At 40.4% G+C, this 23715-nt stretch overlaps 1 protein-coding gene across 2 annotated transcripts in view; it reads right to left on the bottom strand.

Moving 5' to 3' along the window:
- Positions 1-23715, bottom strand: part of MAP3K20 (mitogen-activated protein kinase kinase kinase 20) — a 92079-nt gene that overhangs the window by 24875 nt on the left and 43489 nt on the right. Inside the window, exons 9-12 of one of the 2 annotated variants that reach the window (XM_039555591.1) lie at positions 22227-22301; positions 16870-16976; positions 10498-10633; positions 1256-6283 (exon numbers count right to left, since the gene is read on the bottom strand). In XM_039555591.1, the coding sequence (XP_039411525.1) occupies positions 5915-6283; positions 10498-10633; positions 16870-16976; positions 22227-22301 (687 nt within the window). In that variant the 3' untranslated portion in view covers positions 1256-5914. Of the gene's footprint in view, positions 1-1255; positions 6284-10497; positions 10634-16869; positions 16977-22226; positions 22302-23715 lie in introns of those variants that run through there. The other variant, XM_039555590.1, reaches the window with a different exon arrangement.

Here is a 23715-nt window from a genome sequence, read left to right as displayed (position 1 = left end):
GCGTGTTGGCAGTGTTAAATCAATCCTATCACTCTCTGCAGATAAAACTACCAGCAGATCTCCAACAGGAAGCAAGAGTAAACCATCCGATGGCAAGGGACTCTAGCTGCCTCTCCTCTTGGTTCTGACACTACAGGAAGGCTTTTGCTGTGGCTTTGGTACCACTTGATTTCTGCAATGAAAATAATGCTGGGGTTATGACTCCCTCCCAAATGATGGACATTTTCTGCAAAAGGAAGGGAAAATTTCACTGGACAGCAGCAAAAACAGAATTTGGAGTCTGGCCACTGCAGATTGTCTTCCTGTCCATGTACAGACAAGTCTCTCTTTGTTTCTGCCAATGCTTTGTAACTGCTCCCCTAAGGCTGGGGGAGTACAGCACTTCCCAGCCTCCTCCTACATTTTGTTGGATGCAAGATGGTCTTAGCTCTTGAAGCACTAGGAAACCACTGCATTAAACAAAATTCTGGGATGATCTGAAAACTGACAGAGGAGAAGATGTCACTGTGACAGTGATTGCCATTTTACTCATTCAGGTATATGGTATCCCAAGCTTCACCTTCTTCGCATTTTATCCAGCTTAAAGGGTTAAGATTAATTGTTGTAGATCTGTATTTGGACAGTTTGGACAGTCAGCGTCTCCCAGAAGCTTCATATCATGGTGTAGTTGCAAACTCTTTTGATGTAGATAACAGTAATTTATGAGAGACTCAGCTCGGTTACCCACGAGCCCCCATGGCTTTGCCACCTGCTCCGGAGAGCTCTGCCACCCCCAGGTTCCCCAGCCCCCACCCACAAGCCAAGCATGTCCTCCAGCTGCACACTAACAACAACCTGCAGCCTGGGCAGAATGCTGTGAGGCAAAAGTACTGCTGGGAGCAACACTTAAGTACAAGGAAGGGCAAGTGGCAATCGTGAACACCCTCAGGAGGCCATGAGCTGTGCCTTTTGTAGGTACTTCTAGTCAAACTGGCTGGTGCTGCAGCAGGAGCCTGGTACAGTAATTTGTACAACTGAAAAATTTACTGCAGAAGTCCGATAATGCATTTTTAGATGTACAGTGGGTTTTTTCAGCTTTCTTCATGTTTAAATATAACCAGTGGCAGAATAGTTCTGTATTCTTTCTTTTTTTTTTTTTTAATGGGAGAATAAAGGAGAAATGTCACACAGTGAGTAATACAAAAAAGTGACTTAAACCAGCAGACAATAAGGAACCTCTTGGAACACCAGCGTTTTACACAGTGACACAAATGCATAAAATTTACTGTCAAAATGTTTATTGCAAAATAGAAGTTTGGAACAAAAGAGAAGCAAGGGAAAAGTTCACATCAAAAGAAAGTTTAGGACACCAATCAAGGAAATTTAATACATTGTATGATTTCTTTTTGTTTGTTTGCTTTGGTTTTACACTGGAAAATTGAATCCACAGTGTGAATAAAACAAGACATGGTATGTCAAGTGCAATAAGGAAGATAACTGACACTGCAAGATTTTACCACACAGAAGTGTAACATTGCATGTTCCACACAAATTATATATTCAGTTTACAGCACAAGAATCTTGGCATAGGCATTGCGCTCAGCTTTGCTTTTTCAGAAGGGAAAATGAAGTTTTCTAACACTGTGAAAATATTTTCTATTCAAATTCCATCAGATCAAACTTGAAGTGTAAGTAGCATCGACTCCTATTATTCAGTACAAAACTTCTTCAGTAGTGCAAAAGCAAGAAATGCAGTGGACTATATCTGACTTTAAAAGGCATATGAATATTTAGCACACAATATAAAATGTTGAAAGAAAGTTCTTGGTTCTACAGTTTTAAAATTAGATCTTCACACATCAGAAATCTCTGTGCAGATTTTACAGTGTACACTAAGTCAAAGCCTGGGGGAAAGGGGAAAGGTCTCTCCTCCAGATTCCTACCAGTACATTTTAAGGGCTGTGAAAATTACTAAATGAACTTACTTTATCTACCTGAACGTTCTACCTAGGACTGTAGTTAAAACCTCTGCCAAGTCAGATGTCTTATTAAAAACCTGTAAAAGCAGCCTGATTACAGAAAAAGGAAGTACAGCACTAAAGATGCACAGTAATACTGCTGAATATTTAACAGCTATATGCACGTTACAGATCTACTGCTACTGCTGAGAGCAATACCCATCATTACTGCATCAGATTTTTAACTCAGAATAAACACTTTAAAACCCAGAAGGAAAGGCAATCAACATCTAAGAAAACCTCTGGAACAATAAGCAAATGACAAGTCAAGAACATGACTGTGTGACAAGAGGCCACGCCAGACCTCACCTCCAGGAAGCGCCTCCCATCCAGAGGGGACAAGCTCCATGTCAGGGAGCACACAATGGCTGCCGATGCAGCACACCTACACACTGTACCTTAAGGCACTTGCTACTCCAAGAAATTAGTAATGTCATCATCACAAAAATGACTAGAGCAAAAGTTTTCCTCCATTAAGTCCCCTTTCCATTTTTTTTCACCACTGCTGAAGGAAAAGAAAGGGAGTTGGGAGATGGGCATCCTGTCTTGGTCCCAGCTGACCATGCATCTTTCAAGCAAGCCAGAAGTCGATCCTCCCCATTCTTCTCTGAGGCCATTTACCCACCTAAGTCAATGTTTGCAGTACAGCAGCCTGGTAAAAATGAGAAGTTCAGGCCTGGTTCTTACCTTTCCCCTCCACCAAATGCAGCGATTTTACTGCAAATACCTTCAGGGTTTATGGAAGACAGCGAAAACTGGGAACCCAAAAGACCTGGAATGGCCTAGTGAGCTGAGAGGTGTGTACAGGAAGGCTTTTGGTGGTTTGTTCTGGTTTTGGTCCAGAGCAGCCAGAGAAATGCCTTCTGGGTTTGGTTAATGCTTTCATAAGCTGACACACTGTGGCTGTGGACTGTTCTGGAGATTCATATAACCTGGTGATGAGACAGGTAGAAGATGGACTGGGATACGCTGCAGAGCAAAATCAGGTATGGAAGATGAAATACTCTGACCTCCTCCAAACACCATACCTGCCCACCAGAGCCACTTTTAAAGCTTTTATCTAGTGAGAAGCATTTCAGAGGCAGAAACAACACAGCTTGATTCTCACATACGATATTCGGCTTGTAAACTGGAGACATCTGGTATGAAACTCATCCCAGGAAAGTAAAGATGCGACCAGTACCACTACTTTTTCAGTAAGCACAGCCAATATCCTAAGTATAACACTATCTCAACCGCATCAGAAGACTTTGACAAGTCAGTACCTTACCTACAATTCAGAGATGACTTTTGCTACTTCAAATGAATGGGGAAGTTTTACAAGAGCTTTAATTTTCCCTTAATACAGTTTAATTTGCTTTGACAAACAACATGAGGAAAGAAAGGCAAAGGGGAAAAAAATCCATCTTGTTCCATTCAAAAATACTGAAACAAGTAGATAGTAGAAATTACTACAAGCACGTTACCACATTCTGATGATATTTGCTGATGTAAGTTACACCCCTGGGTAAGCACAAAACCTTGAAGACAGACTTAAACCTTGTGATTTTGCAACTACGAAAATCAGTGTCATACTACTTAACTATTTTTATTTCTGTAAAGATTAAAAAGTGAATTTACAAATTCAGTTAAAACCCACACAAACATAAATGTGCATGAAGTGCTCTGAGATTGTCAAACACCAAAAAAGTGCAAAATATCAATGCTAGGAACAGATTTTTGGGGGTTTTTGAATTCTAAATGTACTGAACCAAATTTTGTTTTCAGTTGTACAACCCTACACAGCTTATGTGGTACAGTAATTCATGCACAATGACACACATCTTAAGATCTAAAGTGCACATACTACATGACACAAATCCATCAAATTTGGCTGAGTGCAAAGTGGCAGTTACAAAAATAGTATCATTGCTGTGGGTGTTAGCAGACGTAGACTTACAAAAATAGTACAAATCTGCACTGGAAAAGGCTATTTGTTTTTATTTCCATGTCATTATTTGCCCTTCCAAGTCTCCTCTTCTCCCTCAAATCAGGTTGCTCTGATGGACCCAAGAAGCCATCCCCACCTGAGCCGAAGGAGTTCCTCCTTGGGATACTTTGTACATGTACCGCACCATTTAAATTATAATTTCCTCATGAGAAAAGCTTCCAGATACAAGAAGGTTAACTTCACATCAATATATTTGCAACTGTTTGGAAGAAGGTTAAATGACATCCTGCAGGAGCTACGCATCTCAGCTGGGTCTAATCCTGTGCAACCTGAATGGAGTAGGCCAGCTTGAAGCGCAGCACTTGCCAGACCAGTGCTGATGCTCAAGGATAAAACAATTCTTTCTCACAACCCAAAGAGGTGCCTACTCTAGAAAAACTCCTTCAAAGAATTTTGTTTTGTTAAGTGAACATGTAATGATTTCAGGCCTGCTGTTATCTAATGTATCCATTTTTCTCAAAGCTATCCACCAAACATGATAATATGTAGGTTAGAGCTGTGTAACAGGCAAGCCTATAATTAAAGAAGCCACTCAAAACCAGAAGTTTTCATAAAAGAAACCCTTCCAGTAATTGAGAATGGAATTTTGATGGCTTATTCCCACTACTGCTGAACTACACAGTAACATTTTTCTTTTGAAATGCTGCCCTTCTTCCTTGGCAAATATTTTACAACATCTTCCTTTCTAACCTGCATCTGTGTTTGCACTGGTTTCCCTCCCTCCTTCTGCATCACTACTAAAGGGGTCATCAGGAGAAACATCCTCACTGCTTTCAACATAAGTGCCTGGCAGACAATTATTGCAGCAGATTATTACACGCTGAATTTTATGGTAAGCTGTAACAGCAGCAACAATACTTTAAAAGAAAGGTAGCTGCAAAAAACAGGTATGTAGAGACTAGTAAATATTCCTGATGTTACTGCCATCGGAAAATTTCACACAAGCCACAGTAGTAGGGCCCGAGCTGAAATGTCATAGCAGCTTCTCTTTGTCCTTTTCTAAGGATGGCACATGCTGTTTAGGAGATACAACAGAATCAAAATTTACAAACACCGATTTTTGCTCTCAGGTACAAGAATAAGTCCATCAAAGTTAATGAGGCTTCATGGATTCACATCAACATAACTGAAAATTAGCTTGTAGATCACAATATCTGATAATAGATGCAGAGGTCTGATTGCAGTTTACTTTGCTAGCGTGAATTATATACACATGCACATACACGTGAGGGGGAAAAAAGAACATTTATACAAATCATCTACTAATAGGGATTATCTGGGTTCTGCTGCTATTCAAGTTTAAACCTTATATTTAACTAACCCCTCTCTTCCCCCCCAAGCTTCTCTCTTCCTAGAAACCTATTTGTGACTTCCCACAATGCTGCCTTGAAAAGGGCATTAAATTAGAAACACAGCAAACCCCTTCACTACACCAGTATGAAAGAATGGATGCAGAGAATAGCAAATCTGGAAGTACAAGTATATGCATATGATTGACAATTAAAGGAGTAAGGGAAATGACAAAAAACACAAAAGAAAAATTTGAAGTACATTAATGGCATTAAAGGCATTGAAGTTTCTCCCAGTGTTTCCAGATCTTAAATTTATCAAGCCATAGTTTCTGTAATCAGGCATTAGGAATTATAGATATAATCATGGTTCTTAAAATAATAATAATCTCAATTAGTTTGGAAAGTTTAGTTCCAAATTTCATCAAAGCAGAAATAAGTCAGCACAATCGAAACAAAAACAACGTATCTTTCTACATACAAATATGCTCAGCCTGGAGAAGATATTTTTTGTTGTTGTTTGTTGGTTTTTTGTTCTTTTACAGGATTTAAACAGACCAAACTGACATGATTCTTGTTCTAAAACTTTATTGTTTTGTTTTGCTAAAACGATTTCAGGGTTACTTCTACAACTTATTTCATTCACTGCTATCATCTGTGTCATCAAAATCATCATCATCATCATCGTCATCTGACCAGTCGAATTCACTGAAACCCAAAGCCATGTTGATTTTCTTCCCTTTTCTCATAGAGGTGGTTTTAGAAGAATTCTTTTTGGCTTGCATGTTTATCTGCATTCCAGAATGCAGGACAGATCCTGCTTGGTTCAGAGAGAAGATATCCCCAAAGCCCGTCATCATCAAGGCCTTCAGACTTTGGTTCATGCCAGCTACCTCCCCGTTACTTGTTGCTGTGATCTGACATGACATCTCTGCACTGTTTGACTCCTCTGTTTTAGATTCAAAGTAAGACTCCTGAGACATTCTTGCAGCAAGAGGTAAGAAAAACTATTTAAAGGAGGAAAGGACAGAGCAAAAGTGAAAGTTAGAACCAATTTAAAAATCAAGGAAAAAGACACCACCAGATTAGTCAGCAATCAACAGAAAGCATACGATTAGTGAATCTAAACATGGAGGTCAAGTAAGAATTCATTAAAACAGACAGCGTCCTTCTGGGGTCATTGTTCTTAAAACAAAGTGCAAAATCACTGAGTGGCATGGCAAGAACCACAGGCAACAGAGCTTTCATGACAAAAGAAGGTTCAAACTCTTCAATCCTTCATTCTGTACAGCACTAAACAGAATACAACATTTCCCAACCAGGTGGACTGGTTCCAAGGCAATTGGAGCTGCTTAATTCAACCGGATTCAGGATTGAAGAATAAATCAGGTTAAGACCAGAGAACCCAAACAAGCTCTGCAGTTTGTGTAGAAGTAGGAGCCCCTAAATATCAGAACTGAAAGCCACAGCAGACTGGTTTTGAGTGTATGCTCAAAAGAAGAGAAAGGGTCACCCTGCAACAGCCACGATCAGAAATGAGTCTCTCACCAATGCAAAGGACAGGAGAACCAGCCTCCAGCCTGTACCAGCACCACACTTTCAGAAGCCATCCCAGGGACAAGCAGGCAGGGGAAGAGAGGTGGTTTTGGTCAGCTCATCAGCTTCTTCAGCTTTTTTTTTTTTTTTTTTTTTTTTTTTCTTTTCTTTAGTGGTATCAAGAGACATCTGTCATTTGGTTGTACATCATATTAAATTTCTACTTACATAAACTTCACCTACAGATAATGGCATTCTCCTGATCCAGTCTGTTTGTAGTAACAAATGAAATGTGCCCTCTTCAGCTAAATGATTAATAACTCTTCTGAGTGGCCAGGCTCTAACCTCTGTGACATGTTTGCCTGTGCTTCACAGGGAATAAAAACTCAGGAGTTTCATCCTAAATTAAACTACCTACTAAAACAACAGCAAAGGAGCTGTGTGTGAACACCTGCACTAGCCTTTCTTTCCAAAGCATTTGCAAAACTACCTATCCAAATTTCATGGGTTTTCATATCTTTTTTAACCTAACCAGAAAACTGACTAAAGAGTCAAAGGCAGCTGGTCACAACAGGTTACAGGGGTGATTATAGTGATGCCCTGGAATGTGATACAGGAGGCTTCACAGCCAGGTTGCTCAAAGAGTGCCCATTTCTTGGTAAAACCACTTACATTGACTGATTTTCTATCATTAAAAAAGACAGTATTTGTCTTCTGTTCCCCTTGAGCTTTCCCTGCTTACATAGACTTACTATTTGCATTGTGGTTAAGCAAAGTTAGTGATCAGGGTTTAAGAAACAAAAATAAAACTGAGAGGGTGGGATGATGGGGTGCCCTAAATACTCTTCATGCACCCTATAGCTAAGTGATGAAAGAACCTGCAGCTAAGCTTCTGTACACCTGGCTGTACAAAAAAACTCAGTTACGACATCAACAGAGTGCTAGTTGGATCAAGGATCACCAAAAGCTCTTCCTGATAAAAAGAAGGAATCTTTTAAAAAAAACACCTAGTACACAGCACACACACTGCATTGCCAGGTAGCTATAGTCAGTTGAGCTCCAAAGAGCATCCCCTGACATATGGGAAGAATTCCCTACAAAAATCAACAAAGCTGCACATCAGCTTTCCACTAAAATACATTTCTGTGTCACGGACTGTTCAATGCCTGAGAGTGGGTAAGCTGTGAATGGTTCATTTTGCAAATTATAATCACTTTACTTCCTCCATATTTTGCCATCTTGTTATCTGGAGAATTTAAAGAGTTTGCTGGGACAGGACATGCCTTTAGTGACACATTGCATATGATGACTATCAGAAGAGACATTTAGAAATGGCTGGGATCCACCAATCTCTCTAAATTCCATGGTTCTTAAATTACCACCTGCAGGTACAGGGCATCACAAGTGAGTATATGGATTTCATGCCTTGCTCACTGTCTTCCTCTAAATAAGAGGTTCATCTTAGCTACATACACTACCTTCTTAAAGTCAGATCTTCTTTCAAGAGAAGTCTCCCATTTCACTGCAGCTATGGATATATTTTACTCCACCAAAATACTCCAGATTCCCTTGTGCTAGAGGCTCTTGGAGATCCACACAAAAGAATTTTCAGAGATCAGACTCAAAGGTGTCTGTTGCATAAGATGCAGCAGAAATAAGGTTAAAACAAGAGCAGAGAGAAATGCACAGAAGCATTTCTAAATACTGGACTCATCCTTCCTTCATGCTGAAGTGTATGAAGCTACACTTTACTCTTTGGAGCTGGAGCAGCCTGCCACTCGTAGTTACCTACCATGCAGGATGAAGCTTCTACCAATGCTACAACATTGGGAAATCAAGTGGCAGAGACAGCTTCGCTGTTCTCTATTCACTTGGTTTAAGTTTCTCCTCCTGCACACCACTGCTGGCCTCTGGTCTTTGCTGCAGAGCAAAATGAAGAAGTGACTGCAGAACAGAGAGCAGGGACAAGAGTACCAGCTAAGACACAACGAGGCCTAGCACTGGCTAAGAACCAGGTTTATGCCTCATGGGAACTCTAAGATGTGTCACACCTCTGGCTGCCGTATCTTTACTCCTGTTTTTACAGTCAAGGTAGTTTAAAGTTGAGCACTGCAGCTCCCTGGTTTAGCCCTCCAGTTTGGTGCTGCCGAGCAGACACTGCCTGAACTAATGAAGGGAGACAGATGCTTGACTCCCAAGGATTACAGCTTGCAAATAGAATGCCCAACAGTATTTTGTAAATGATTTACAGCTATGAATTTACAATATAGTTGTATGTGTAACCAGTGTTACAGAAAATCCAATCCTGCTTGAACAAGCCCTTTTTTTGCCAGTATGTCAAATTTTTTCCAATAAAAGGGCTTTTAAAAAAATATGTTTTGTGTAACAGTTCACTTAAAATGTACAGAAAAAACAAACCTATATTTCTCTATTAGAAGAAATTGCATTTAAATGCAATAGGAGAGTTGGGTTAATGCTATGCAGAAAGACAGTTCATGCTTAGCACAATAGGCCTTAGCACAATGCTTTATTCTTGCAGCAATGCCAGCTCTAAGTGAAAAGTACAAGTCATAAGCAAGTACAGCATAAAAAAACCCAAGGGCCTTGCTGGTGAAAAGGTTTGCTCGTTAAGGCTGTGTCTCATGCTGTGCTCAGGATAGAGGATGGCCCACAGCTCAGTTACTGAAATCTTGCAAGTGTTAAAGCAGGCACAGAGATATCTACCGAAAACATACAGAATCTGCACATAGGAAAACATTTATCCTCCATGATTTCATTACTGCATGTTCGCAGCTGGAACATAAATGCAACTTCATTCAAACAACAGCAATAAGCTATGCCTTAAAAACAAGTCATATGTAAAAGGGGTCTGGCTGGAATCAAGGTTTTAAATAGGATAAAATCGTGAAAATAAGAAAAATCATACACTACTGCAATCTCAATTTGGTATTTGTTTTAGCTAGTGCTTTAAAAACAAATAGGTATCACAGTATTGTTTTTTAACAACTCTGTTGTAATATGTCTCGCCATGCACTAACCCTGTGGTCCTCCCCCTGCCAATCAGTGGTTGAAGAGCATAGTATTTCATTAAGAAGTTCAAGATAATGCAAGGAAGGTTTTTTGTTCAATTGACTAATAGAAATGTGGCAGTTCTACCAACTGGTAACTGGCCAGTCAAAGTTATGTTAACTATAACTATGAACAAAACCTTAAATCAACACTTCAAATTTTGACCCCCTTTTCACAGAATGTGAATTTGCTTCTTTTCAAAGAAAAAGAACAGAATCAAAAAAATCTGCATAAGTTTCCTGACATGCCTTCTAGAAGATACAAATGATTCTTACATTTAAGACCAAATCCTGCATCCTATAAAGTCAAAAACTTTCTAGTTGAAAAAAGAATTTATTGAATGTAAACAACTTTTTAAGCTGAGAACTCTAAATAAATCAATGGGACACTACTTAAAATTCCCACGTCACAATATGAACCATCAGTAATACGTGGTATCTAATGTATTAGATGAAATTTTTAAAAAATATTGTTATCTGGAGTGATGCAATAAAATTGGCCCAAAGGAGCAACTGAAAACAGGAGCACTACTTCCTTGGTGTGTCTTGAGATTTACACAGACAAAGCTCCAAATACTTCTGACACAAGATGAAAGATTGAATTATTGTCTACTTACAGGAGTATTTGATTGTTCAGTTAACTTCTGCTCCCACATCTTCAAACGTCTCTCCCGTTCCTTTAGTTCCTGCTCTTTAAAGCTCAGATCACGCTCCAGTTTCTTTAGTCTCTCTAAGGTTGCCTCAATTTCACATCTGCACGGAGACAATTTGTTACATCTTGTCTTTTCCTGACAGATATAAATTGTTCATAATTCCCACTTGAATGTTAATTAAATGTGAAAGGCTGAAAAGTACAATACTAACTCAAGCAGTTCATTTAATTACCAAATGCAAAGTCTTTCACAGCTTTAGGAACAAATGGCAATGTTTATACTTGAGAACAACCATAATACCTTCAGTTGAAGAAAAATAACATTTAAAAGAGTAAAATACCATATAACAAAAACATTTTAAAAACAAAAATGCCTTTTTTTCCCCCCAGCATCATGAAACATGATCTGATCCATAAAGAAACTGCATTAAGAACTGGCAATGGGACAAGCATTAGCAACACAATACAGGCAGTCCAAGAAGCCCGTTTGTCTGGGTTTATAACTTGACTATAAAATACTATTTGGACTTACACTCAAAATGCACAGAAGCATTTTGTGGAGGAATGTTTTCCCCACTTAACCTTCCTGTTTCTTGACGTGAAGCTACAAGAGCAAAAATACAAACCATGATATGACCCAGCCCTGCAAATGGTTACAAATACAAGCTTCTCAAGTTTGGAACAGTTGTGAAAAGGATTTGGTTTATTTCTCCCCCCTTCTCACCATACATGCAAAAAAGTACTACGAAAAGTAGGAAAGGAAGGAAACAAAGGCAATACTCTAAGAAGCTGTAGATACCATCTTTATTTGGTTTCACTGCATGTACCTCCCTTAAGAAAGTAGTTTCCTTTGACATGCTTTCTGAGGGACAGTACATTTTAAACACATGAACTGGACTGCTCTTGTTTTGCACTACACAAATACACAGAAGGTGAACAACAACTATGTCACCAGATTCAGACATATTTTTTGTTTGTGGGGTAATCAAAAAGAAATCACCAATTTCTATCAGAGGTTGAACTTGCATTTAACAAACCATTTCTGAGCCTGTTTGGGAGATTGTGCACTGCCTGCCACCTGTATCCTGACAGTTGTAGGAAGAGTCAATCACAGTGTTTTATTTTTCTCCTTGAAAAAGTGAGCTCCTAAGGAGACAAGAGACCCTAAAGAGAGCTCCAAAGATAGCTATTTGGACTTTGCAAGGCCAAATACTCTGCTCAAACTTCCATGTTATTTTTCTTGTGTTAACACACTGTGAACAAAATATGTGTCTTGGGGTGACTTTATGATGTGTATCCCATATTCGCTGCCCTATACCCAGAAATTAATTCTTGTGCCTTTCTATGCCTCTAAACTGAGCCTGAGAGAAGGAAGGAAAACCGAGCAAAACTTTTTCAAAGCAGTTTGCAGCTTGTCCGAGGTCACACAGAGATAGTGACTTTTTTTCCCCCAGCTGCAGCAGGGGAGCGAAGAAGCACCCGGCTTGCTGCCCCCAGGTCAGTTTTTGGCCAGTTGTTCAGTTTCTTTTTCTCCGGAGAGAGACTGCGAGCTGAAGTTTTTTCCTTCCCTGGAATTTCGGATTTTCTCCCTTTTCCACTGGACTGCTTCAATATCAGAGCACATTGGGAGGACTTTCCACCGGGCACAGAGGGCCTGGCCCTGGCCCAAGCCCCAGCTCCAAGGAGACCAAAGGGAGGACTCGAACACTTTCCCAGGTTTCCCAGCGGAAGATTTTATTATTTAGCATTATTTTCCTTTTCCCGTGTGTTTGTTAAATAAATAGTTTTTATCTCTTTCACTTTCCTTTGAGGATAATTTATTTTTCCCCAAACCTGGTGGGGGAGGGGTGGTGACCTGCCTTCTCTCAGAGGATATATCTCTAAATTTGGCCAAACCGGCACAATATGCTCCTTCTAATGTTTTCATAAAGAAAGTAGAAGGACTAACAGAGTTAGCTGTCATTTCTATTTGGGTGGAGAAAGAGAATTACTTCTTCCTTCCAGGACTCCTGTCCTGGCATGGAATGATTAAACTCTTTGTCACTATCAACCTAAAAGAGTTCAGCCTCTCAATGTGGGAAAATAGCATACCCAAAGAGTCTATTTAAGCAAATCAAATAATATAAATATTCCAAATTTTATGGATTTCTCATTTTGATAAGATACCTCTGTCAGAGAGTAATGCTTACAAAGTACAGTGAAAGGATTCAGAGCTAGAATAACCATCAAATCCTATTGCAAACTTTACCATCATGTTTAATTCTACTGCAGAAATCAGCCACCTGGGGACATAGGCATTTATCACAGTTGAGTCCTGCTGAGTGAGCTGTTCTATGTGGTGGTCAGAACAAATGCCCCTCATAATTATCATGCTTCAGATTTCAAGAAAAATTCTCTGTCATATTTAGGCACGCATAGATCAAGATCTCTGTGCTGGGTAGGAAGTGGTCACACATTGTAATGAAGAGACAATGAGGGAACAAACTAAAAAGCACTGGACCAAAGGTCAGAAAGCGACTCCTCCCCAGACACCCATATCCCTCATAAGCCCTTTCTGGCAGGTGCAACACATACTATGCTATCTACTGCGGGAACTACAGAGCAATTTGAGAGCAGTTGCAAGCACTGCTTTTCTTAGTTTGTCTCTCATCATCGCTGCTACTTACACACAGCTATTATTTTTTACATATGTAAATTACATTCTCTTTTAAAATAATATTATGCACTAGGGGAGTCCTGGTAACAATAGTTTTCTCTATGTCAAAAGTCTATTTTGTACTGTAATTACCTCTCTTCATTAGACAGAAACTTCTCTTATAATACAAGGTCAGTCTGCAAAAACCGTTGCATTCTGAAAAATAATTCCACTGCATAATGAAACTGTGTAATTAAAGAGAAAGTTACTGTACATTGCCCAGTTAATGAGTCCTACTCCATAAATGAAGCAGCTTGAAATATTATACATGGTAGGACATGTGGATTTGTTTGCTTCTGTAGTTCTGCAGTCTGAGTTTACTGGTTCTTCTAGAATAATTTCATTCTGTGACACTGAAGAACAAACACTGCATTTTGAGAAACTATAATGATAAACATTCCCAGATTAAAAACAATGACTGGCATTTGTTTATGTGTCTTGACTTACTACACTAATTTAAGTATCAATAATAAACTTTTTTAATCATTGGAGCAGCCACTCAAAGGGAGAGGATGGAAGGAGAGATGCAGTTAGTCTACATGACTAAACGCAGACAAATGTGATCTCTCACTGAATTGGAACATCATTACTTCTACAGTAATTTTTTCCTACTGTAATACAAGTGACTTGAGAAAGGGCTCCAAAAAGATCACAGAATATGGACTTAAACATAGGGCAGACCTACGCAACTCGGGCGTAAGACAGTGCCCCTATTTTATTAAATAATAAAATGTGCCAAACACGTGTAGAACAGTTAGGAAAGAAGACACTGAACTATTCTAAAGAAATACAGAACGAGCAAATCAAAATGTGTTATTAATACAAAAATTAAGACCAGAAAATGTTGCAAATAAGACCACATTATATAGATAAGTCAAAGCATCATTTGTGTTATCAACTCCACCAGTCATGTATAGATTCAGCCCACTCTCAGTTTTCATGCCAGCCAGGCAGTGATACCGAAGACTCCAGTTGCTTGCTATTATAGCTACAGTTTTGGCATGTCTATACAAAAAGAACCTCAGCTTGCCTTTTTTTAAGAGTGGGGAAAAACACAATCCAGCTTGTCTGAGCTTTGATTTGCTTTGGTAAGTGCAGTATCCTTATGAAAGTGCAGTATCTGGATCATTAATTCAGAGGTCCCTCAAAGGAACAAGCATAACTTTTGCTTTTCCCAAGCTCACCCTTCTCCAGGGCTCTGATATCCAGGCCTCATTAAAATTCCCTATTTTGTGGTAATACATCTCATTCTTTCCCTACTGCTGGTTCAGCTATCTCTTTGCAAAACACTGTGGGATAAAAAACCATGGGGAGAAAAAAAAGCAAGCACTAAAAGCAAAGATTTTTCAATGCAGAAGTTAAAACATCTTAAACTTCTGTGCAATTGTTTTCAGTAACAAACTTAGTCTCTTTTAGTTTATCCTTTGGGATCACTTTATGCATCTTTCATCTACTTCAGGTGGCATATTTTTTGCATCCTTTCTGTTAATTTGGCTCAACATTCATGAACGCCTCCATACAGACATGGCTTTTGCATCAGGGCAGGCAGCTGTTACCAGAATTTGGGTAGGAGAGCACCCCTCCAGCTTCCAAACAAGCGTCCACATGACTTGGGCTCTTTCTGAACCCTGTGTTTTCATTTCGGCTTGATTTAGAAATCATCTTTGCTTTCAGGCAAATCATGTCCCATCATGAATTTGTATTTTCTCTCTCATACTTCCTTGCCTCCAAGTCATTTATTAGTCCAGAAAAAATGCCATATTTATCTTTAACACAAGTCTCCATGGTAAGAAGTTTTCCCATTACTTGATAGTACTAAAGAGCTTTTTGTTGCTACATGGCTTTTCATTAACACCTTTTCAGACATTCCTCATCTGAGAAATTTAGGTGCATCAAAACAAAATTTGCAAGAAATACTTGGGCCAACTGAATCACACTTCAAGAAATAAACTGATTAAGTAAAACAATGTTTGTTACCAAATGTCAGCTAGCAGAGCTTTTATTTTGCTATATTGGCAGGATTCAAACAGTTACTTGCTTTTCCTAAAGACATTTGAGTACTTGCTCATCTTTTAAATAAATATTTTTACTATATAGGGTGTATAAGAAACCCCTCACTAGGGTGTATTTTTCTCCAACCCTCCTTCTTCTGTCTGCCATCAAAACCACAATATGATGCTCAGAGTCTGCATAAACAACGGTGGCCACGAAGTAAGCGTGGGTACTTTAAATTTGTCCCACGCCCTAGAACACCGGTCTGAGGGCAGAGGGCCCGGCGGTGGCCGCGAAACAGCAGCGCCCGGACACGGCCCCGGCAGCCCCGGCGGCCCCGGCGGCCCCGGCAGCCCCGGCGGCCCCGGCGGCCCCGGCGGCCCCGGCGGCCCCGGCGGCCCCGGCAGCCCCGGCGGCCCCGGCCGGGCACGCAGCGCTGCGGGGCGGCCCCGCGGAGCGGCGCGGGAGGCGCAGTGCGGCGCTGCCGCCAGCAGATGGCGCGCAGCCCCCGCCGCCCGCCCGGGCCCGGGGCCGCCGGCAGCGCGGCCGAGCCAGGGCGGGCCCGGCCCGGGCTATTTATACCCCGCCGTGTGACCGGGGCCGTCCCAGCCACGGCTCAGTTTTTCCACTCGCCCTAGTAAAACTCTACGTCTTGCCTTTCCTTGGAAGGCAGCGGAAGAAACGCGGGATTGCCGGGTTTGACACAAGCCCCATTTCCATGTGCTCGTCCCCTTCCTCCACCCCGTCCCGGTTTCTTCGATGCACGGAATTTTTCAGTATTTCTGCTCCCTGCTTGTTTGGCATAGGGCCAACGCTTCTTAATATAGACTGAGGCATGATCGTCTGCAAAAATCATCTCCCTGTGCAGATCTGTTTTCAATTTTTCTTCTCAAACAGAAGTCTGTACTGGGAAGCAGCAAGTTTTCTAACCCACAAATAAGCTTCAGGGACAGGTTTTTGAAGTTTTGGCACATTCCAAAAAGGAGGCTGGAAGTTTTACTTCAAAACTGTAATGTAATAAAATTTTCTCAAATCTCATCTCCATTTATAATCACTTACGAATAACAATCACAATCAGCAATAGCTAAAATCATATGGTCAAGCGGTGCTGGGACACTATGCAAAAACAGGACTGGCCTGGGCATATGCTGGATGTGTGGACACACAGTTAGTACAAAGGAGAGAATGTATAAAAAATGGTAGAATGCATGACCTTGACTTGGAAGGGGGAGGGGTTTATGCCCCTTATCTTTTTTTGGTTTGAATATTAACATCACCAATACACTTTCAATGAAAATTGCATCAAACCTACATATTATATATTATCTGAGCTCTTTTGCCCCCACACTATTGACTGAAAACTTGTAATTGGTTTTAAGACATGAATCATAAAACCAGAAATATCATGATGCCTAAACCAGTGTAATAATAAATATAGGGTACAGCTAAGTGCATTGGCTCCTACTACAAGTTTCGCAACATTCTGGGCATTCCTGAAAAACAGCAAGGTAAGTTACGTTCTAAAAATACTTCAAGCACACATATTTTCTACCAGTACATCATCAGAGTCTGATGTCTTTCTGAAAAAAAACACTCACACCATTTCAATGTAAAACCACATCATTTCATCTTGGGAGGAAGAAAACTTACCTCCACTCTGCCTTGTTATGCAGGAATGAGTTACACTGGTCTGGAAGGTTGCTGTCATTTGACATAGATTCCAGGATTGAAATAATCTGCTTGAAAGACGGTCTTTTCTGAAGAAAAAAAGAAAACCAAAACAGAGCATTTGCATTCATATAAAACTACTAAAACTATCTGCAGGAATTTTTCACCTGAAACCTCACAATTAACAGAAATTGCCACACTTCTTTCTGACCACAGCATCCTACAAGAGGATTGTAAGTCTGTAAATGGTTTCTTTTTGTTCTTCCATTAAAGAAAAGTTCGGGAAGAGTCACATAGGCTAGTAGGACTCAAGCCTTAGCTTAGTCTCCCATGTCTTAACAGCATTAAACATTAGAAGCATCAATAATCATCTAGATTCTTAATTTGAAAGAATAACTTTTCTCAAGCTAAGAAGGAAAATGCTTCCAAATAGAGAAGGCTGGCCCACTAGCAACTGGTAATTATACAGATGGCCTTTTACAGGTATTAACATAAACTCTTTGGTGTGTGAACAAGCCATTTAGCTGCCCATCAAAAACAGGTTTCTGGCTGCAGTTCCCCTCTTGCAGAGGAGATACTTTTCAGAAAAACTCTCATTTAGCTACCTCAGGAGCAGCCAGGGAAGAAGTGAAGATTGAGGCTAGCGAAGGATGTCTCATCTGGCAGCTAAGCTCACATTAGTGGACCCTGTGCTCTTCTGTCCTGGGCTCATTTACTGAACTTTCTGTTCCAGGGCTCTCCATCCAGCACCCACTGTGCTCACAAGTCAGAAAGAGCAGTTAAAACTTCCCTGGTTTTTTCACTTTTCCCTTAGTCCCAAGGGGAAGCTATGAAATAGGATAATAACTGAAAACTGAAAAAGCCACAGTTAAACGTGTTTCTTGAAAGAGCGCTGACTCTGTTAGTCTGTTTGACAGACCCCAGACAAGGTTGAGACAAAAGGTTGAAACAAAATGTAGATACATAATAAGGGGATGATGCACATTCTCTCTCTATCGTGCCTTTAATTATACCATTTCTGCTAAAATTACAGATGCCGCAATTAAAACGTGCATTTTAATTTGGGAGCACAAAAACAATTAGGAACAATGCTGAGGTGTCTCTCTCAGGAAGATCCAAGTGATTTCCACATTATAAAAGAAAGACAATTTCTTTATTTTAAATGTCAAACAGCATGAAAAAGTGTCAAATGCATAACAAAAAAAGAGACAAGCTCTCTTATACTGTAATGCTGCACTATTCGGCTGTAACTGGAGGTTTTGTCTGTCATTTTTTGGTCCATCTCCATGATTTTGGGCAATGGGCAGTTCAGTGAGCTACACAGATTTTCTTTGCAACAGACATGCTTGCCCCAGCCACCCATGTGCTTACACAATTTGGTCCCCAGCCCAGCACGCAGGGAGCGGCAAACTGGGCATGCTGAGCTTCACGGCAACAGGTACCTGTTCAGCGGCACATTGCTTGCATTGGTGACACAGCCCCTTGGATGGAAACCCAGCAGGGTCACCCTGCCTTTACAGGGGGCTGGGGAGGCGGCCGTCCTTCCCTCCAGGTGCATGATGCTGCTGGACCTGCGACAGCTGAGCAGATCCTCTGAACACACTCTGGAAGAGCCCAAACCTCCCTGGTCAGGAGTTGGCTGCGCTGGGGGCTCAGCGCACAAAATCCATCCGTGACACCACCACCAACTCCACTGCAGTTTTGGGGCAGAAGAACCTTTCAATGGCCTTCACACCCTTTTTGTTGCTACTACTGGATCTCTTGTAACCACACCAGCAGATGTGAACTGTTGAAGAGATTCAAGGGCTTCCCAAATAGTGAGGAAGCTGCCAGACAGGAGACAGTGGCTCCCTCCAATTTAGAAGGGTACTGGAACTGCTACACACTGTCCAACAGACTAGCAGGTACCATAATGTGCCTGTACTAAACAAATTCTGTTTTCAGGAAGACACCAAGGGCAAACATTCCCATGCTGCATTATCTACAATATTTTATGGATTATTCAGGATAATTTACAAAACACTTCTATGAGTTTTGCTTGCTCCTTTTTTCTCAGGTGTGTACTGGGAAGTACAGGGCAGGGCTGACACTAAGTGAGCACAGTCAATTCTACTGTCAGGCTTGTCTGGAGTAACCAGAGTGGAGACAATGACAGAGAACAGGGCTTTTACTAAGGGTGGGCAAAAGGATCAACCAACTGATTTGGGAGAAGCAGCAACACTCACTTGGTGGGTCCTACAGTACAGGCAAAGGAGCTGCTGAGTTGTGCAACTGGAGCTGGAATAAATGCAGAGTCACACAGTACTGTCAAAGTACTGTACATCTCTGGCTGTGCAAATTCTGTGAACAGCCAGCAGCAACCCTGCCAGCTTTGCAGCTGCCAGATTTACAGGTAACAGCTTTGCATGGAGAAAAACCTGACAGGAAGGCACAAGCCTACACTGTCATGTGGGTTTTGTTGGTCTTTTGCCCCTAGGAAAGGATAATTTCAGATTTAATAAATGCACTCTAAGTGCAGAATGGTACCTTGGTTAAAACTGGCAAGAAGTGATTTGTGAAACTGGGAGCCTGAGCTGAGAAACTTAAAAAAACAAAAAAGTCTTCTTTTCAGTGGATAACTGCTTAGCACTTTCTAGAAAGCCATTATAAGGGATTCTTAAAATATCAAGGCATGAGTCGCCTTTGAAAACTGTTTCCCTTTATATCTGTGATGTCTCATACTGAAATCTTTAAAATATATGCCCCTCTAGAAATAATTCTGGCTAATATTTTCATTGTTTCCTTCCACTCAGTATTTCTTACTGAATAGGTCTGCATAAAACCAGGATATTTAATCCATATGGCTTTCATTTTTTGCTCCTTCTCTGTTCCCAGATTTCTGATTTCCATTAAAATACTCCATAATTTATAAACATCTTTGATGTGGGGAGAAACTGAAGGAACAGATGAAATGAGAAAGAATTGTTCACCCATGTCTCGAAACCCCAGTAAACAAAGACATCAGTCATGAGCAACCTTGTTTCTACAATTACCTAATACCCAAGCAAAAGCAACTTGTTTGGTAGAAATTTTAAGGTGTGAACTGTTTGTTTCAACTAGCAGTTTAAACTGCATAAATACTATCATCCCAAGTATCTCGTGGAGCAATGCACTACAAATATTTTTCCCCATGTGTGAAGAAATTCTTAAGAATTCAAAGCAGCATTAATAACTCTGTCTGTTCCCATGAAGAAATTATGGTGTGAGCAGTGTCTGACACTCCAGCTGCTCTGCAGCAGCTCTCCAAGTGTATTCCTTAGCCCCACCATAAATGCATATCCCTCATTTCTCAGGGGTAAGCCACCAAAAGTTACCTCATGCTTTCTGTGGGCTAAAAGTATGCACCTTAGCAACTGCTTTTGAGCAGCTGACATACTCAAGCTCACCCCTGCTTGACCTTCAGTAACTTGTTCATGCATCAACGATCTGATTTTCTAAAGCTAATCCCGGCAAAAAGGGAACGTTACACAGAGCAGTATTTCAGAGGAGCGTGCTCCATCTTTTGGCTCATGCAGGCCACACAGCCCTTTATCAAAGCATTTTGAGAACTGTAAGTAGTGATCCTTTCCCAACACGTGACTGAATAGGTCAGTCACATACCCAAATTGTGACCACAAATAACTCCATTTCAGTCATGTGAACAAAGTTGTAATTGCCTAACAGAGGAAGAGCTGCATGAAAAAAACTAGTGAAGAGCAGACTGTCAGAAAAACCCCATCTCACGTGAGATTCACACTTTGCATGCATCAGAGACACCTCTGGGAACAAGGTCCCCAGGAACCAGCCCACACCCAGATAAATTACTCTGCTCATCCGGATGGTTAAGCATCATTCTTTTACAACATGCAAATCCCTCCCTCTCCTTGAAAAACAGCAACAGTCTTTTGGACACTTATGGATGTGGCTTGAACAAGGCAGTGAGCTGATCTAGCATGTGCTACAATTACAGAAAAGAAGCTCCAATAATTCTTATTCTGAGGCCTTTGGTAGTGATGCTGACATTTGGGAGCAGTTAGTAAAGATAAGTAGTTGGCTCTGAAAGTCCTCTTCAGTAATTACTGACCTAGAACTTAAGCAGCCTACTTGTAGATTCAAAAACTCTAAGCATGTTTCTCCCCTCCCTTCTGTGGGGAGAATACAAGGAGCTATTAAGGGAATGGCAATTTTATGTCTGTTCACATGGAAATCACATGTTGATGGATCTCAGTCTTCCAGATCCATTCTGTAGGAAAGCAACTCCTTGCTTTAAAAAGAGAGACCAAGAATAGATATTTTCTTTCTCCTGTTATTCCTCTATGGCTACTGTCTGGCGATAAATTCTAGTTTAGAGCACCTATATGCTCTACTTTGTCTTGGAATTAATCTTTGTCTCTCTGAAGTAGTAGCCTACTTTCTCCTGAGTTTAAAGAAACAAAGTTCTTCCTGGTGCCTTGACTTGAGTAGAAGAGCACAATTTCCTTTGCTTAACTATTCTTCAATGTCTTAAATATTTTCATAGGCAAAGGAAATGGATGTTAATCCTTGGTACTAAAGCTAGTATGCCCACAGGCTCCTTCCAGACAGTTTTATGTACAACACGACGGTCGCAGAGTCCATTTAAACAAGGTAACTCTGATAATCTACAAAAGCTTTTACTCTCTAAATACTTATTTAATCCCTTCTTTGTAGCAGCAGATTAATAGGGACAATGGTGCAGCTCTTTTAACTTTTTATTCTGTTTTCATGGTTAAACGGTACTGCTATTATTATATTATTACAGTAAAGTCATTATAAAGCTCACCATTCAAGTCCTAAGGGAAGAGATTAGGAAAGGTTTAATGTTAATTTAGAGTGTGTTGCTGCTGTTCCTACCCATGTCTTACGGATTCACTTATTCTTTACTTATACTTGTGTTTTCAACACAAGTAGGGCACAGAACCGGACCTTGAAATATGTATTTCATAATGTGATGCTCACATACATCCAAGAGGGATTAAATATTAACCTTTGAAAGAAAATACAAAATCTGCAATTTTTCCACTTGCTCCAAAATGGCTACATTTTGGCCATCATACCATATTTCCTGCCATTGTCTTTACTAGTCAGGAAAGTTAGCAGCATAGTAACTCTTGACTATAAGGGAGAGACACACATTTAGGTATAAATATATAAATCCACTTAAAAAAAAGACAGTCCTGGGTATCTTTGTGAAGAAATGTGTCAATGGTGTCAGCTCAGACTTGTCCCCTGACGAAATGCTAATGCATTTTGCAAAGCAAGGCTGGAGTGGTGGTGTAGAAATCAAACACACATTTAATTACCTTTGAATCAGCATCCCAACATTGGTGCATCAGTTCTGCAAAACTTCTGGGACAACTGCTTGGAATGGTTAATCTCTAATGGAAAGAGAATGTACCAGTTACTGGAAGCATTTCCCTTCAGGCTGCTACTAACAGTTTCCAATAAGAGCAATAGACTTCAAAGAATTGAAGCACACTTCCTCTTTTAAACGCAATATAAAAAATGTGGAGACATATGAGAAAGAAAAATCAAAATTACTACCACTAGCAGGAAGCACAAATAATTTTTAATAGACCTATAAGAAAGTAATGTATCAAATGCACAAATGGAGTTCCTTAAAGCTGAGAGAAGAAGCAAAACCAAGAGAAACAGCTTTTAATACTATAACATAGTAGTTTGTGGAGGTTACTGCATAGTATTTTAAGATGCTTGTCAGATAGGCATAATGTACAGCCTGCCTTAATTCCTTTCTCCCACGTAAATGATCTAGCTGTACAATACTATAATCACTTTTGACACACAAATAGCTGAAATATAGATTACATTAAGTGAGTTAAAAAGAGTTAAGTGAGGCTCTACATGAAACAAGATGTTTCAGGAGCCTGTGGTCAGAAGGATTAATGAGGACATGCAGATCTCAGAAAGCACTCACAGAGCACAGTGAACTCATAAATATTTCCTAATGACTGAAGACAAGGAGTTGCTGGTTATAGCCAGGACCACTCACTACAGAGAATTAGTTTGAAGCTAGTTTGGTTTCATTTGCTGAGAGTTTTAAACCATGAAAGAATTCACTCAGCCAGCCTTAGATGATTTTTACATTAACAGCCTGCCTCCAGACTGGAAAGCCTAAAAGGAAATCCTTTCTCATATACACAGATACTGAAGCCTCTCCAGTTGACTGCACATGCTTCCAACACTACACACTGAAGGAGATCCCTCTGCTCTCCCTAATACAGTTAACTGACTTCAGATGTTTCATATTATATAAATAAATTTGTTAAAGTTAGATAAAAAAACCAGTTTCTCAGTGAAAATGAGTCCAAATGTAAGAGAGATCAAGCTGGAAAAAGGGTTCCTGTCCTCTAAGAGGTGAGAACCAGGTATTACAGTCCTGTTCAGACTAACCTGCCAGGAAGACCCTTTCAACTGCCCTACTATTGCCATTTCAGAAGCAAAGCAGAGCAAGTTATGCCACTCTGTACCATTACATTACTGCAGCATGACCTGCAAAGCCTTACAAGACACGGCAGCCAAAAGTAAGAGTTTAACAATTCTGCTCCACAAGCATTTGAACACCATAAAAACTGGAAATATGAGATACAGAGGCGAGGCACTGCAGAAGTCTGATTATTAATGTCATAAATTAATGTGCAAGGGTTTCTGTGGAAGAAATACACAGAAATTTGTAAAATGCATAAATAAGTTGTACTGGTGCTTGATCTCTAATTGAGTCATTGGCCTAAAAATACACTGGCTGTAACCCTCACTGTTCCAGGAGGTGGAGAA

This window comes from Corvus cornix, chromosome 7, assembly GCF_000738735.6.
Source record: "Corvus cornix cornix isolate S_Up_H32 chromosome 7, ASM73873v5, whole genome shotgun sequence".
Classification (NCBI taxonomy): domain Eukaryota; kingdom Metazoa; phylum Chordata; class Aves; order Passeriformes; family Corvidae; genus Corvus; species Corvus cornix.
Note: the sequence above shows the minus strand (reverse complement) of the source record. Positions and strands in the feature narration are given on the sequence as shown.